The sequence below is a fragment of the Pelodiscus sinensis genome, chromosome 4 (assembly GCF_049634645.1).
Source record: "Pelodiscus sinensis isolate JC-2024 chromosome 4, ASM4963464v1, whole genome shotgun sequence".
Lineage (NCBI taxonomy): Eukaryota > Metazoa > Chordata > Testudines > Trionychidae > Pelodiscus > Pelodiscus sinensis.
In genome coordinates, this window is record NC_134714.1 from 99,911,876 (window position 1) to 99,925,338 (window position 13,463).

The following is a 13,463-nucleotide window of genomic DNA, read 5'->3' on the forward strand; positions in this document are numbered from 1 at the left end:
TGACTCATATCTAGCTTCTCATCCACTGTAACCCCCAGGTCCTTTTCTGCAGAACTACTACTTAACTGGTTGGTCCCCAGCCTGTAACTATGCTTGGGATTTTTCCGTCCCAAGTGCAGGACTCTACACTTGTCTTTGTTGAATCTCATGAGATTTCTAGTGGCCCAATCCTCCAATTTGTCTAAGTCACTCTGGACCCTATCTCTGCCCTTAAGCGTATCTACCTCTCCCCCTAGCTTAGTGTCATCTGCAAACTTGCTGAGGGTGCAATCTATCCCCTCATCCAGGTCATTAATAAAGATATTGAACAAAACCGGTCCTAGAACCGAACCTTGGGGCACTCCACTAGAAACCGACCTCCATCCTGACATCAAACCGTTGATCACTACCCGCTGGGCCCGGCCTTCTAGCCATCTTTCTATCCATCTTACCGTCCATTTATCCAATCCGCATTCCCTTAACTTGCTGGCAAGAATATTGTGGGAGACCGTATCAAAAGCCTTGCTAAAGTCAAGGTATATAACATCCACTGACTTTCCCATGTCCACTGAGCCAGTTACCTCATCATAGAAGCTAATCAGATTGGTCAAGCACGACTTGCCCTTTGTGAATCCATGCTGACTATTCCTGATCACTTTCCTCTCATTCAAGTGTCTCAAAATGGATTCCTTTATGATCCCTTCCATGATTTTTCCAGGAACCGAGGTAAGACTGACCGGCCTATAGTTCCCTGGATCGTCCTTCTTCCCTTTTTTGAAGATGGGCACTACATTTGCCTTTTTCCAATCATCCGGGATTTCGCCCGATCTCCACGACTTTTCAAGGATAATGGCCAAAGGCTCCTCAATGACATTTGCCAACTCCTTCAGTACCCTTGGGTGCATTAAGTCTGGACCCATGGATTTGTGTACGTTTAGTTTTTCTAAATAATTCCTAACCTGTTCTTTACCCACCAAGGGCTGTCCATCTTCTTCCCATCTTGCGTCGCTTAGCACAGAAGTCCAGGAGCCGACCTTGTCCGTGAATACAGAGGCAAAGAAAGCATTGAGTACTTCAGCTTTCCCCACATCCTCTGTCAGTAGGTTACCTCCTTCATCCATTAGGGACTGCACACCCTCTCTGATCACCTTCTTCTTGTTGACATGCCTGTAGAAACCTTTGTTATCCTTCACATCCTTAGCCAGTCGCAACTCCATTTGCGCTTTCGCCTTCCTGATAACCCCCCGGCATTCTCGAACTATACATTTAAGCTCCTCCCTAGTCATTTGTCCAAGTTTCCACTTTCTGTAAGCTTCCTTTTTGTGCTTAAGTACACCAAGGATTTCCCCTGTAAGCCAATCCGGTCTCCTACCAGGTTTGCCTCTCTTGCTACGTGTCGGGATGGTTTCTTTCTGTGCCTTCAATAAGGCTTCTTTAAAATACTGCCAGCTGTCCTGGACTCCTTTCCCCTTCATGTTAACATCCCAGGGGATTCTTTCCATCAGATCCCTGAGGGAGTCAAAATCTGCTTTTTTGAAGTCCAAGGTGTGTATTTTACTACTCTCTTTCCTTCCTTTGGTCAGGATCCTGAAATCTACCATCTCATGATCACTGCTTCCCAGGTTGTCACCCACCTCTACGTCCCCTATTAGTTCCTCCCTGTTTGTGAGGAGAAGGTCAAGCTGTGCACGGCCCCTGGTCGGATCCTTCAGCACTTGTACCAAGAAGTTATCCCCAACATTCTCCAAAAACTTCCTGGATTGCCTGTGTACTGCCGTATTGGTTTCCCAACAGATGTCAGGGTGATTAAAGTCCCCCATGAGAACCAGGGCCTGCGATCTGGAAGCTTCGCTCAGTTGTTCGAAGAAAGCCTCATCTACCTCATCCACCTGGTTCGGTGGCCTGTAGCAGACACCAACCACAACATCACTGCTGTTTGCTCCTTTAAACCTGACCCATAGACTTTCAACAAGTTTTTCTCCCTCTTTATACTGGAGTTCAGAGCAATCATAGTGCTCTCTTACATATAGTGCAACTCCTCCTCCTTTTCTCCCCTGCCTATTCTTCCTGAACAATCTATACCCTTCCATGACAGCGCTCCAGTCATGCGAGTCATCCCACCAAGTCTCTGTTATCCCAATTAAATCATATTTCTTGGCCTGGGCCAGGGCCTCCAGTTCTTCCTGCTTGTTGCCCAGGCTTCTCGCATTAGTGTACAAACACTTCAGGTAACCAGTTGATTGCACTATCTTCTCCATTCGAAACTGGGGTCCTCCTTTCTCGCTCCTTGCTCTATGCATTTCTTCCCGGTATCTGACTTTCCCACTCCCCTTAGGGTTTTGGTCACCGTCCCCCGACGAACCTAGTTTAAAGCCCTCCTCACTAGGTTCGCAAGCCTGCCCGCGAAGATGCTCCTTCCTCTCTTCGTTAGGTGGATCCCATCTCTTCCTAACAATCCTTCCGCCCGGAACAGAGTCCCATGGTCGAAGAAACCAAAGCCCTCTCTGCGACACCACCTGCGCAACCACGCATTTACGTCCTCAATTCGACGATCCCTGCCCAGTCCTTTCCCTTCAACAGGGAGGATGGACGAGAACACCACTTGCGCTCCAAAGTCTTGGATCCTTCTTCCCAGTGCTACATAATCCGCAGCAACCCGCTCAAGGTCATTCTTGGCCGTATCATTCGTTCCTACATGGAGAAGCAGGAAGGGGTAGCGATCTGAAGGTTTGATTAGCTTGCTAAGCCTCTCAGTGACATCCCGAATGCGAGCTCCCGGTAAGCAGCACACCTCTCGAGATTCCAGGTCCGGACGTCAGAGGGATGGCTCAGTCCCTCTTAGGAGGGAGTCCCCGACCACCACCACCCGTCGTTTCCTTTTGGGGGTGGTGGCCGTGGAACCCCCATCCCTAGGACTACGCATCCCATGCCTTTCAGTAGATGGTGCTCCCTTCTGGTTTCTACCTTGTGAGGTCCCTTCCAGAGCATTCAGCACTGCAGAGCCTGTGGAGAGAGCTTGAAAGCGATTGCTTACCTCTATAGCATCGGGGGAATCCCGTGCTGGCCTTTTTCCCCTTCTAGAAGTTACATGCTGCCAGTTCTCCTCTTGGTCGCGTACTGCCCTCACTGGCTCCTCTGCCTGCTGTGCTTGAAGGATCAATTGCTGCCTTCTATCGAGGAAGTCTTCATCCTCTCTGATCAAGCGTAAGGTCGACACTTGGGCCTCCAGTCCTCTAATTTTTTCTTCCAAAATCTCGACCAGCTTGCACTTGGTGCAGATGAAATCCGTTCTTTCTTCCGGGAGGAAGACAAACATGGCACACGCCGTGCAGGTAACAACAGCAGCAGACGCATCATCAACCATCGCTGCTGTCCTGGAGAAGGGATTTAAAAAGAAAGACAAGAGAACCTCCCGCCCTTCCCTCTCCCCTTCAGAAGTCCCTCTCAAAACTCCCTGTTAGCAATCACCTGTTCGCAAGCTCCTTGGTCGCTTGCCCACTGCCTTATAAAGCCCCTCCCCCTACCAAGGCTCAGCCAATCAGCAGAGGCTTCTACAATTCAAACTTTAATTAGAAGCTAACAGTTTCCACCTGCCAATCACAGCCCCTACCAATCACAGCACAAACTCTATCAAGGGGAGGGGGGAAGGGAAAAAAAAAAAAGCCTCACTCTCAAACAGGGGAAAATAAATAAATAAATAAATAAATAAATAAACAAACAAACAAACAAACAAACAAAAAAGAACACACACAACCCTCACTCACAAACACAAGCTCAGCATACAGCAAGAAGCCCCAAGCACAACACCCACTTCTCCCAAACTCCTGTATCTACTTGTCCTCTACCTGGAGAACTCCCCCTCTAAAGCCTCACTCAAACAGGGGGGGAGGAGGGAAAGGAAGAAAAAAAAAACCCCACAAACCACCACACACCAAACAAACACAAGCTCTGCACACACTGAGAAAGCCCCAATAACAAAACACACTTCCCTCAAGAGTCCTGTATCTGCTTCTCCTTCACCTGGAGAACTCCCTCTCAAAACTCCCTGTTAGCAATCACCTGTTCTCAAGGTTATAACCATGAGATAGAGTGGCTAACTTAGGGTACGGCTACACAGCAACATTATTTCAAAATAACTAGCATTATTCTGAAATAACTTAGTCCATGTCTACATAGCAGGCAGTTATTTTGAAATAATGTTGAAATACTGTCAAGTCATGATCCCATCTACATGTTTTATTAGTCTATAAAGTGCTACCAGACCATTTGTTGTTTTTTTCTGTAACAGACTAACTAGGCTACCCCCCGAAGCTCCTTCCTTTAGCATTAGCTGTCCTACCTTTTTTGTTATTTTTAAATGTGTTGCTGGTGAAAAGTACTAGATTTCACTGAGGACTAAAATGTATCTAAAATGTAACACAGATACAGCACAGACTTTCCTGCCAGCATGCCTGCCCTTTGATCTGGAAAACCTAATTTCTGGTGATATGAAAGTAACCAAGAGCTTATTTTACTCTGTCTTTCCTGGAAGTGATATCTGAAATAGTATTGGTTTCTATGCAGTCCATTTGTCCAGTAGAAATTGGATTGAACACCAGTTCATTTTATATAGGCCACTAAAAACACTTAACAGGTAAAATGACTTTTAAATATAAGCTAAACTGGATTTGGATCTAGGGACCTATAGATGAAGCTTTCATTTTTTACTAGCTGCTATCCAGCCTGCCTTAAGGTGCTGGCACTAACCTATAGTTATTTCATCTTGTTTAATCGGAATTGAGCATAGTCTTTAACTGTTCTCAGAGGATGGTTACCTGCATCATGCCCATAGAATATGGGGCTCATGTTGCTGTAAGCAATGCAATAATTTAGCCATGATTTGCAGCTTTCCCAGGAAACTGTCCCTTTTAAGAAAGACCCAATGAGCTGTTTTGCATTTTAATATAGTTCTTTAATAGCTCTGTATTTTCGGAGAACAGATTGAATAACAGTTTAATTAATTTAAGTAGGTTCAAAGCTGTAGCTTCCATTATTGTACTTTCCAGCATTGATTACTTTTCCATTATGAAAAATAATGCAGCTTCTAGTTGTAGATTCTTAAGTGCAGCGGTATCATCTCAACATGACAGGTGAGTGTGGAAGGACTTAGTTCGAGTTAACGTTTGACTGCCGCGTGAAGCCGCCGGCAGTTAGTTTGGACTAGTGGCATTTAAAAATGGCGCCTGGACGGGAAGATGCAAATAAAGCCCGGGATATTTAAATCCCAGGCTTCATTTGCAACTTCAAATGCCTACTTTAGACTCCCTAGTTCGAAGTAGGGGGCTCGTGTAGACATACCCCATGAGGTTTATGCAGTGTGTTAGCCATGTTGGCCCCCGGATATTAGCAACAAGGTGAGTATGTTATGAGAAAGCTGGACTTGATATGATATGCAGCCATGTTGTGCACTTAGCTGCAATAAATTGTAAGTGAGAACACGACTCTGAGAAGATTTTTCGCCTTGCTTAGGAAGACATAAACAGCTGCTGACAAGGTTAGCTGACCATCAGATGAGTGTCTATGTCTACGTCTTTTCCTAGGGCTGCTTTGCTGACAAGTAAAAATTAGGCTGTTGATGCTAAATGTTCATCCTATTAACGATTTATTTTAAGTTATGCTTTGTTTTAAGTTACTTATAAAAAATTCTGAAGTGTACTTTACAAAATTTGAGTTTTCTACAAGTGAGAAGACAATAATATTAATCTCCCTGGGAGAAATGCTGGCCACTGGGACTCTGTTGTTGCTACTTGCTACCACCTCAAATTTTGGTTAACTGTTTTGGGGTGCTTCTAGATTATTGTTATTTTTGATGTGTATTTTGTACTATATAGAAAATAAGGTTGGTGGTTTTTTTTAGTAGAAGCACTCTTCTGTGTACCAGACATTTATCAGACAGATGCTGTGTCCTGTAACTGATTTATTTCCTTAAACTGCCTGAAAAACAAATTAATTACCATAGCTTTGATTTCGGCTAACCCTGAGTAATAGGTGAAGTCATGTCTTTTATGGACCAACTTATGTTGTTGAGCGAGACAGGCTTTTGAGCTTATGTAGAGCTCTTCATCAAGTGTAAGCTTGAAAGCTTGTCTCTCTCACCAGCATAAATTGGTCCAATAAAATATATTACTTCCCCCAATTTGTCTCCCACAGATGGATGAATGATTGAAAATTCCATATACCTAACAACTTTATCATAATATTTGTGCTGAGTAAATGTTATTTCAACTGAGTAGCTATGTTATTTAAATCATGCAGTAATATTTACCTACTAATTATTAGTTAACATTCATCATTCAACATATTCTGGGTTTGTGCTAAAATGCTGGAAATGCCAGTTAATTTTTCTTAATTTTATTGGTGTATAAAATGAAAAGTAGACACAAGCATAATTCAAAACAAAGACCAAATACATTTCATAATATGACTGTACAGAAGTAAATTTAAACAAGTATTGTTGCCTCAAGTATCTCTGATATTTACTCCCTCAAACATAATAATGTTGCTAGGTATATAAGTCATCATGGGGAATACAATGACATGTTCTACACAATCAGACCTATTTAGCCAAGCAGGCACTATATTACTTCATCGTCTCAGAGCCATAATTTGAGATATAACCTTTAGGCAAAACTAATCCAAATCCTCTTCTTTCCCCATCTGGGTTTAGAACACAATGTAGCAGGAGACAAGCTAAAATGTAAAATACAGTGAAATAAGTTGAAAATGATGTTCATTTGCTAAGAAAAGGGACTGTGGCTAACCTGAGAGAAAATAGTGGCATTAAGAGCTTACAGTGGTGTATAGAAAATCCCTGCTCTGTGAAAAGTTTAATTCTGGTCCTATGCTGTTTGCAGTTTTGCAGCGGGGGAAATTTCACACGCTTCACTCAATAAGAATTCCAATTGAAATCCAAAGGGCTGTTCACAGAGCAAAGTACAGGTTGAACCTCCCAAAACCGGGACTCTCTGGTCCAGCAATATCCACGGTCCAGTGGGGCCTTGGAGAAGAGGCACAAAGGAGGTAGGGCACAAGTATTTGGGTATCTGGATTGCATTTAAATTCAAAAAGTGATCTCGTCCTCTAGAAGGCTGGAGACCACTGCCCTAACCCATAACTGGAGAGCATCTCTTCACTAGTTCTGGTTTCATTTTGTTTTAAAAGATTAACTGGCTGTTCCAACCCTATCTGCAAAAGCTAGTACAAATGAGCTAGTACAAATATAGAAACAGATTATTCCCTTTAAAGGAAACACAAACTGACATAAAACACTTTCTAAACACATTCATAACAAAGTATCTTTATATTTCTTTAGATAATCGATGAAGAAGAAACACAATTCATGAGTAATTGTCCTGTGGCTGTTACTGAGAGTACACCAAGAAGACGGACACGCATTCATGTTTTCTGGACAGCACCTCCTGTTGGTACTGGCTGTGTAATTCTGAAGTAAGTCCTTTTACATGGATCTGATTTACAAGTGAAACCAGGCTCAGTGTATAATAAGTCTAAGATGGTTTACAACATGTTGATGCAGTTTTTTATACACATGAGTCATCAGTAATTTAACCAACACAACATTTCCTGCAACCATTTGGCCTACATTTTTAAGAACAGACTTAATATTTCTGGAGACAACTCTGTGTTCCCTGTTGCAGCCATTTAGAGACATAACTTTTAGAAGACTTCACCGACAAATCAGGCAGTTAGTCTTCAAAACATTTGTTGAGGAAATTATGCCCATAATGACAGAGGTATAGTTAAGATGCCGTTAAATCCTTATCTTTTAGCCAGTGATGTCAATAGTGCTGCATTAGGGTATCTCCCTTTCTCAGAGTAATCCATGTCACTACAGAAGCATTGTGTTATATCTGCATTCAGGACTTTTTGACAGAATGTTGTTTTGTTTTCTGATTTAAAGTTACAACACCCATTTAAAGCACACCGTGCCCCGTGTTGCAAGCTAATTTAAGAACTGCGTAGGATGTAAAGGTGATACAATAGTCCCCTCTGCATTTAAAGAAACTTCACTCAGTGTCAATGAACTGTTTACTAGAGAGATGATTCCCCCTGCCCACCAGTATCATCTTTATCTTTGGTTGTATTTGAGCCCATTCTTATTCCCCAAAGGGTTGTCTATACCACGCAGTTATTTCAAAATAAGCTATTTCAGAATAACTCCTGAAAAAACATTTCAAAATCGTGCATCCACACTACAGATGTCCATCAAAATAGCACAGATTTATGTCTAACTAGTGTATCCACACTGATTGGAGCCTCAATTGCATTTAAGCTCCCCCAGAAGCACTCTGGGCAGGGCATCAGGACGGCAGTCACTTCCTGTAGCTGATGCCTGAAGCTATCTGAGGTTCATGCTTAAAGGGACCCCCCTCTGCAGTTGTGTCTCAGTCTCCTCTCCATTGCCTACCTCCTCGAGGGACAGCAAACTTCTCATTGCATGCTCAGGTTGCCCTTGGCACTTCTGCTATGGAGCCGGACCAGCTGCAAAGCAGTCACCAGCTCTTAGACCTCATGCTTCACCTCGTGACACAATTAATGCAGGCTGCCTTCATAGCACTGCAGAACCAGGACCAGAAGCACACTCTGGGATACCTCCTCACCCCACTCCATGGTTTTCTCATGCACCACAGCCCCTCCCAACTTTCCCTGCACACCAGCACACCAGTTCTGACTGGTGGGACCTTATCGTCATGGAGCAGTAGGAGTGGCTCCAGAATTTCCTCATGTGGAAGGACACCTTCCTCAAGCTGTGCAAGTGGCCCACCCCTGTCCTCGGGTGATGGGACACCCTCATGCAACCCGCCAACTGCCTGCAGAAGTGTGTTGCCATTGCTATTGGGAAGTCTGCCACACTGGACAGCTACCATTCTGTCAGGAACCAGTTCGGCCTGGGGAGATCAAATGTTGGGGCCATGCTCATGCAGGTATGACTCTCTTACTATTGTCCCAGGAGGGTGGTGAAGCCCAGGAATGAGGTTCCCTAGGGAAGGGGGTATTGTGGATTCTCCCTCCCTGGAGGTTTTGCAGTCCTGTCTTCACAAAGCTCTGTGGGAGATGGAGTAGCTGGGGTTGCTCCTGCTGTGGGAAGGGGCTTGGGCTCAGAGAATTCCTGAGGACTCTGTCAACCTGTTTGTCTCCTTCTACAGGTGGTGAGAGCCATCAACACCATCCTTCTGAGCAGGGTCACTATCCTGGGTGATGTGGACTGTATCGTCACCAGCTTTGCTGCCATGGGCTTCCCCAACTGTGGGGGGGGGGGGCACTGATGGACCCACAACGCCATCCAGGCCCCCGATCACTGGGCATTCAATTACATCAACAAGAAGGGGCACTTTTCAATGGTGCTCCAGGACCTTGTGGAGCACTGAGGCCACATTAACATCAGGTGGTCGAGGATGGCACAGGACACCCATATATTCCACAACTCCAGCCTCTTCCAGACGATGCATACCAGTAGTTTTTTTCCTGACTGCACCATCAGGATCAGGGACGTTGACATGCCCATGTGCATTGTGGGTGATGCAGTCTTCCCCTTGTTCCTCTGGCTAATGAAGCCCTACATGGGTCACCTGGACCCCACCAAGATACAGTTCAATGCCAGGCTCAGCAGGTCCCGCATTGTGGTGGAGGGCGCCTTTGGCTGTTTGAAGGAGAGGTTCCGGTGTCTCCTCACCTGCCTGGACTTCAGCAAACGGAACATCCCCAGAAGGTGGCAGCCTGATGTATTCTGTATAACCTGTGAGAGAACAAGCAGGAGATGACCCTGTCAGGGTGGAGGGCAGAGGCTGAGTGGCTGGTCAGGGCCTTTGAGCAGCCATGCACAGCTGCCATCCGGCAGGCCCATCAGGGGGCTGTGCACACCTGGGAGTCCCTGAGGGATAGGGCTGGGACTGGCACCTTTCTCAGGTGGTCCTACCGCTTTGTGTGCATGGCCCTCAACAGTCAAAGGAAGGGACTGAGGGGAGGGAAGCTGGAGGGACAGGGGTAGGGACAGGGGCAGAAGCAGGTGAAGGGGGCACTTGGAAGGAGTAGGTGTGGGGGGACGGCTGCTGGACCACTCAATTGCGGCAAGCAGGCGGTAAATGGCAGTGATGTATACCCCATACATGCTGCAGTTCTGCTGAGATGAGATGTCAAGTGCTGTGACATAGCTCCCGGTTAGCACTGTGCTCTTCCAAGTTGGCATCCCCCCTCTGCTCCTGCTGCTCGAGACACCACTGCAGGGCACGCAGGCAGGTGATGTGTTCTGGCTCCAGGTCCTCACAGGGTCACCTGTGGTGGTGGCTCTTGAGATCGGGAGGACAGCACAGGAGGTGGTATACACACCACAGTCACTCTGGCCCAGCTGTGAAGGAGAGAGAAGTGCAGTCATCCCAGGAGACACTGCATGAAGCCTTACCCTCATCTCTGAGCTGACACTGAAAGGTCTCAGTTCTGGTGAAGGCAATGTGCTTTGAGCAAGGTTATCTGTGGCCTAGACAGTGGGCCTGTCCTGCAGAGACACAGATGTCCCAGAGGAGCCTTGCTACGCCCACACTCTGGAGACAAGCAGGCATAGGAAGGGTCCTGACAAGCCAGGGTGGGAAGAGGGTGAGAGGGCGACTCAGCTTCCCTCTGTGCCATGCTCACACTAGGTGTGGCAGTGGCAGCATCCGACAGAGAGAGGACTTCTAGCCTTGGCTTCTGGAGGAGAGGGGTGGAGGGTGTTGGGGAAGGTGTGTGTGAGCAGCAGATGCCACTTGTCAGGTAGGGTCCCTTCCTCTTCCTGCCCCCAGCAGGTTCTCGTGCCAGGGGTCTGGTGTCCTCTGCCTTGCTGCACTTGACTGGGAGTGGATGCTGCCCTGAGAGTGCAGGCATCAGCCTGCGCTGTGTTTGGCACTGCTGTGTGTGTCCATGCATCCAGCCTCCTTAGTGGTGGCTTATGGTGGGAAGGTGTCCCACTATGGAGTCAGGAGTCAGGCAGGCCTGTTCAGGAACCCTGTGAGCAGGAGCAGTCTCATGGGGCTGTCTGCTCCAAACTGGTGCTCCATGTGCACCCACGTGCACAGGCTGCTTTGCGATCCCTAGGCCGAGAAGGCCTGACTCCTCTCCCCACGTCTGTCTAGGAAAGTAATGGAACTCACTTGATGGGCCTTTGCTGGCTTCGTCCAAAACTTGGGTGACATCCTGGAAGGGGGTATCAGCTCCAGGCACAGGATGACCTCCTGGCTGGTGGGCATCGTGTCCTGGCTGGCTTCGTCTTTCTCCTCCACCTCCTCATCACCCTCTTCCACAGTCCTGCGCTCCGGGGGGGCTCACAATAGGCTTCTCCAGGCTGGAGTCCATGACGGGAGGTGGTGGGAGGAGGGGGGAGGGGACCAGTCCCCCTCCCATGTGGTGCAGCTGTTCATAAAAGTGGCAGATCTGGGGTGCCACTCCAGAGTGGGAACTCCATTCTCTGGCCTTGGTAGGCCTGCCTTGGTTCCTTGATTTTCATGCTCCCTTGCCTCTGGGTGCGCATGTCACCTTTCTGGCCCAGGCTTGCAGCTATCCGGCCGTAGACAACTGTGTTCCTGCATCTGCTGTGGAGATCCTGGAGGTTTGCCTCCCTCCCCAGACCTCTATGAGATCCAGGATTTCCACAGCAGATCAGGAAGGGGTCCTCTGCTTCTGCCCCTGAGCAGGTGCTTCAGAGCTGGCTGCCAGTTTGCTAGTAGCCTTGGGGGGCTTGGTGGGAGCACTGGGGTCAGCCATTACTGCAGAAATGGGTGGTGCTGTGTGGCACTGGGCTGTCATTGCCTGCATTGTGCCACAAGCAGTTTCCCCTGTGGCTGCAGCTTTAAAAGCTTCAGGGGTAGGGAAACTGTAGAGTTTTGAGAAGTATGGACAGAGAGGCCACCAGGGCAATTGTGAGAATCCCTGAAGGCCAATTATTTTGAAATTAGCAGAGCTGTGCTGTCCACACTCGCCCTCTTTCGAAATAGCTATTTCGAAATAGCTGTTATTGCTCATGAAATTAGGGTTTATTATTCCAGAACAAGGAGCTTTTTATTTCAAAATTATTTCAAAATAACTGGCTTGCTGTGGGCACACTCACCTTGTTGTTTTGAAATAATGCTGTAGTGCCGATGTACCCCAAGATGACTGGGGTTTTCCCCACAAACATTGTGGTAACTAGTTGATGGCATTGTTTCATCCTGATGAGAATGAGTGATATTGCTCTGTGTTATCAGCACATTGTAGGCCAGGGGTGGGCAATACTTTTTGAAGAGGGGGACACTCCTAGATTTTGGAAAGTGGCCGAGGGGCACACTCTTTCATGGTATTAATGGAGGAGATGCGGGGTCTGGGATGGAGGTTGGGTGCAGAAGGGACCTGGGGGTAAGGGACTGGGGTACAGGAGGGAGAATAGAGTTTGGGTGAAGGAGGTGGTTGTGACCTAGGGCAGGGGACTGGAGTGCAGGGGTTTGGGATGTGACCTAGGTAGGAGGGGATTGTGATCTGGGGGAGGAGATTGGGATGTCAGATCTTGGAGGCAGCATGGGTGCAAGAGGGGGCCGGAGGTTTTGGGTATGTTGACTGGAGGGCAGAGGGCTGGGAAACAGAGAGGCTGGAGTGCCAGAGGGAGGCTGTGGCCAGGAGACTTACCAGCCAGCAGCCAAACCAGCCTGCCTGCCTGCAGAGCTAAAGGCTTGCATAGCTTAAAATGCTTCCCAGCCAGCCTGCCCGCCCGACGATGTGCTTCAGTGAATAACTGAGCCTAGGAGAGGGGGTGTGATTCTTAGCTGCCTGTTATTGAAACAGGAAGCTCCCATTGGCCAGTTTCTGGCCAGAAACTGGACAGTGGGGTTGTGCTGGGGGTGGGGGCAGCTCCTGAATCTTTCCCCCTCCCCTCCAGTTTTGAAACAAAAATGGGGTCCAGCAGCCTCGTTTGAGTGGTGTGTGGGGCTGTGAGGCAAGCGGGGAGCCTGCCTGGGGCTCCCCACTTCCTCCACAGGCTGGATCTAGCCGTATTTTGCCCAGGCCTGTTGTAGGAATTTGACCCTGAAGCATCACCCATTGTTTACTGATGACTGAAACAGGAAATGAAAAATGTTGAATGCAGTAAAAGCTACAGCAGACATTTAACTAAGCTGAATTTAATTCTTAGCACTCATTCATGTTACAACTCCTGCAATACTTTTAACAAGGGTTGGGCAGCTAAACTGCTGTGATTGCTGCTTTTTACACTGATCAAAGCTGTCTCTGTACTGTCTACTACTTTGCTGTATCCACCTGAGTTTTGTCACTTATGCTCTCGTCCTCCGGGGTGAGAAAAGCTTCTCCCGCTCTCCCTGGTGTGCTGGGGGGGTCCAGCAAAGCCACTGGACCCCCCAGCAGACCGGGGACACCCGAGCAAAGCCGCCGCCTGGGCGGCTTTGCTCGTTTGCCCGGCAGCAAAGCCGCCC

General features: G+C 47.6%; 1 protein-coding gene across 1 annotated transcript in view; it reads left to right on the forward strand.

Moving 5' to 3' along the window:
- The window catches only part of SPON1 (spondin 1), a 384,871-nt gene that overhangs the window by 71,711 nt on the left and 299,697 nt on the right, over positions 1-13,463 (forward strand). Inside the window, exon 3 of the mRNA XM_075927822.1 lies at positions 7,331-7,464. Coding sequence (XP_075783937.1) covers positions 7,331-7,464 — 134 coding nt within the window. The remainder of the gene's footprint in view (positions 1-7,330; positions 7,465-13,463) is intronic.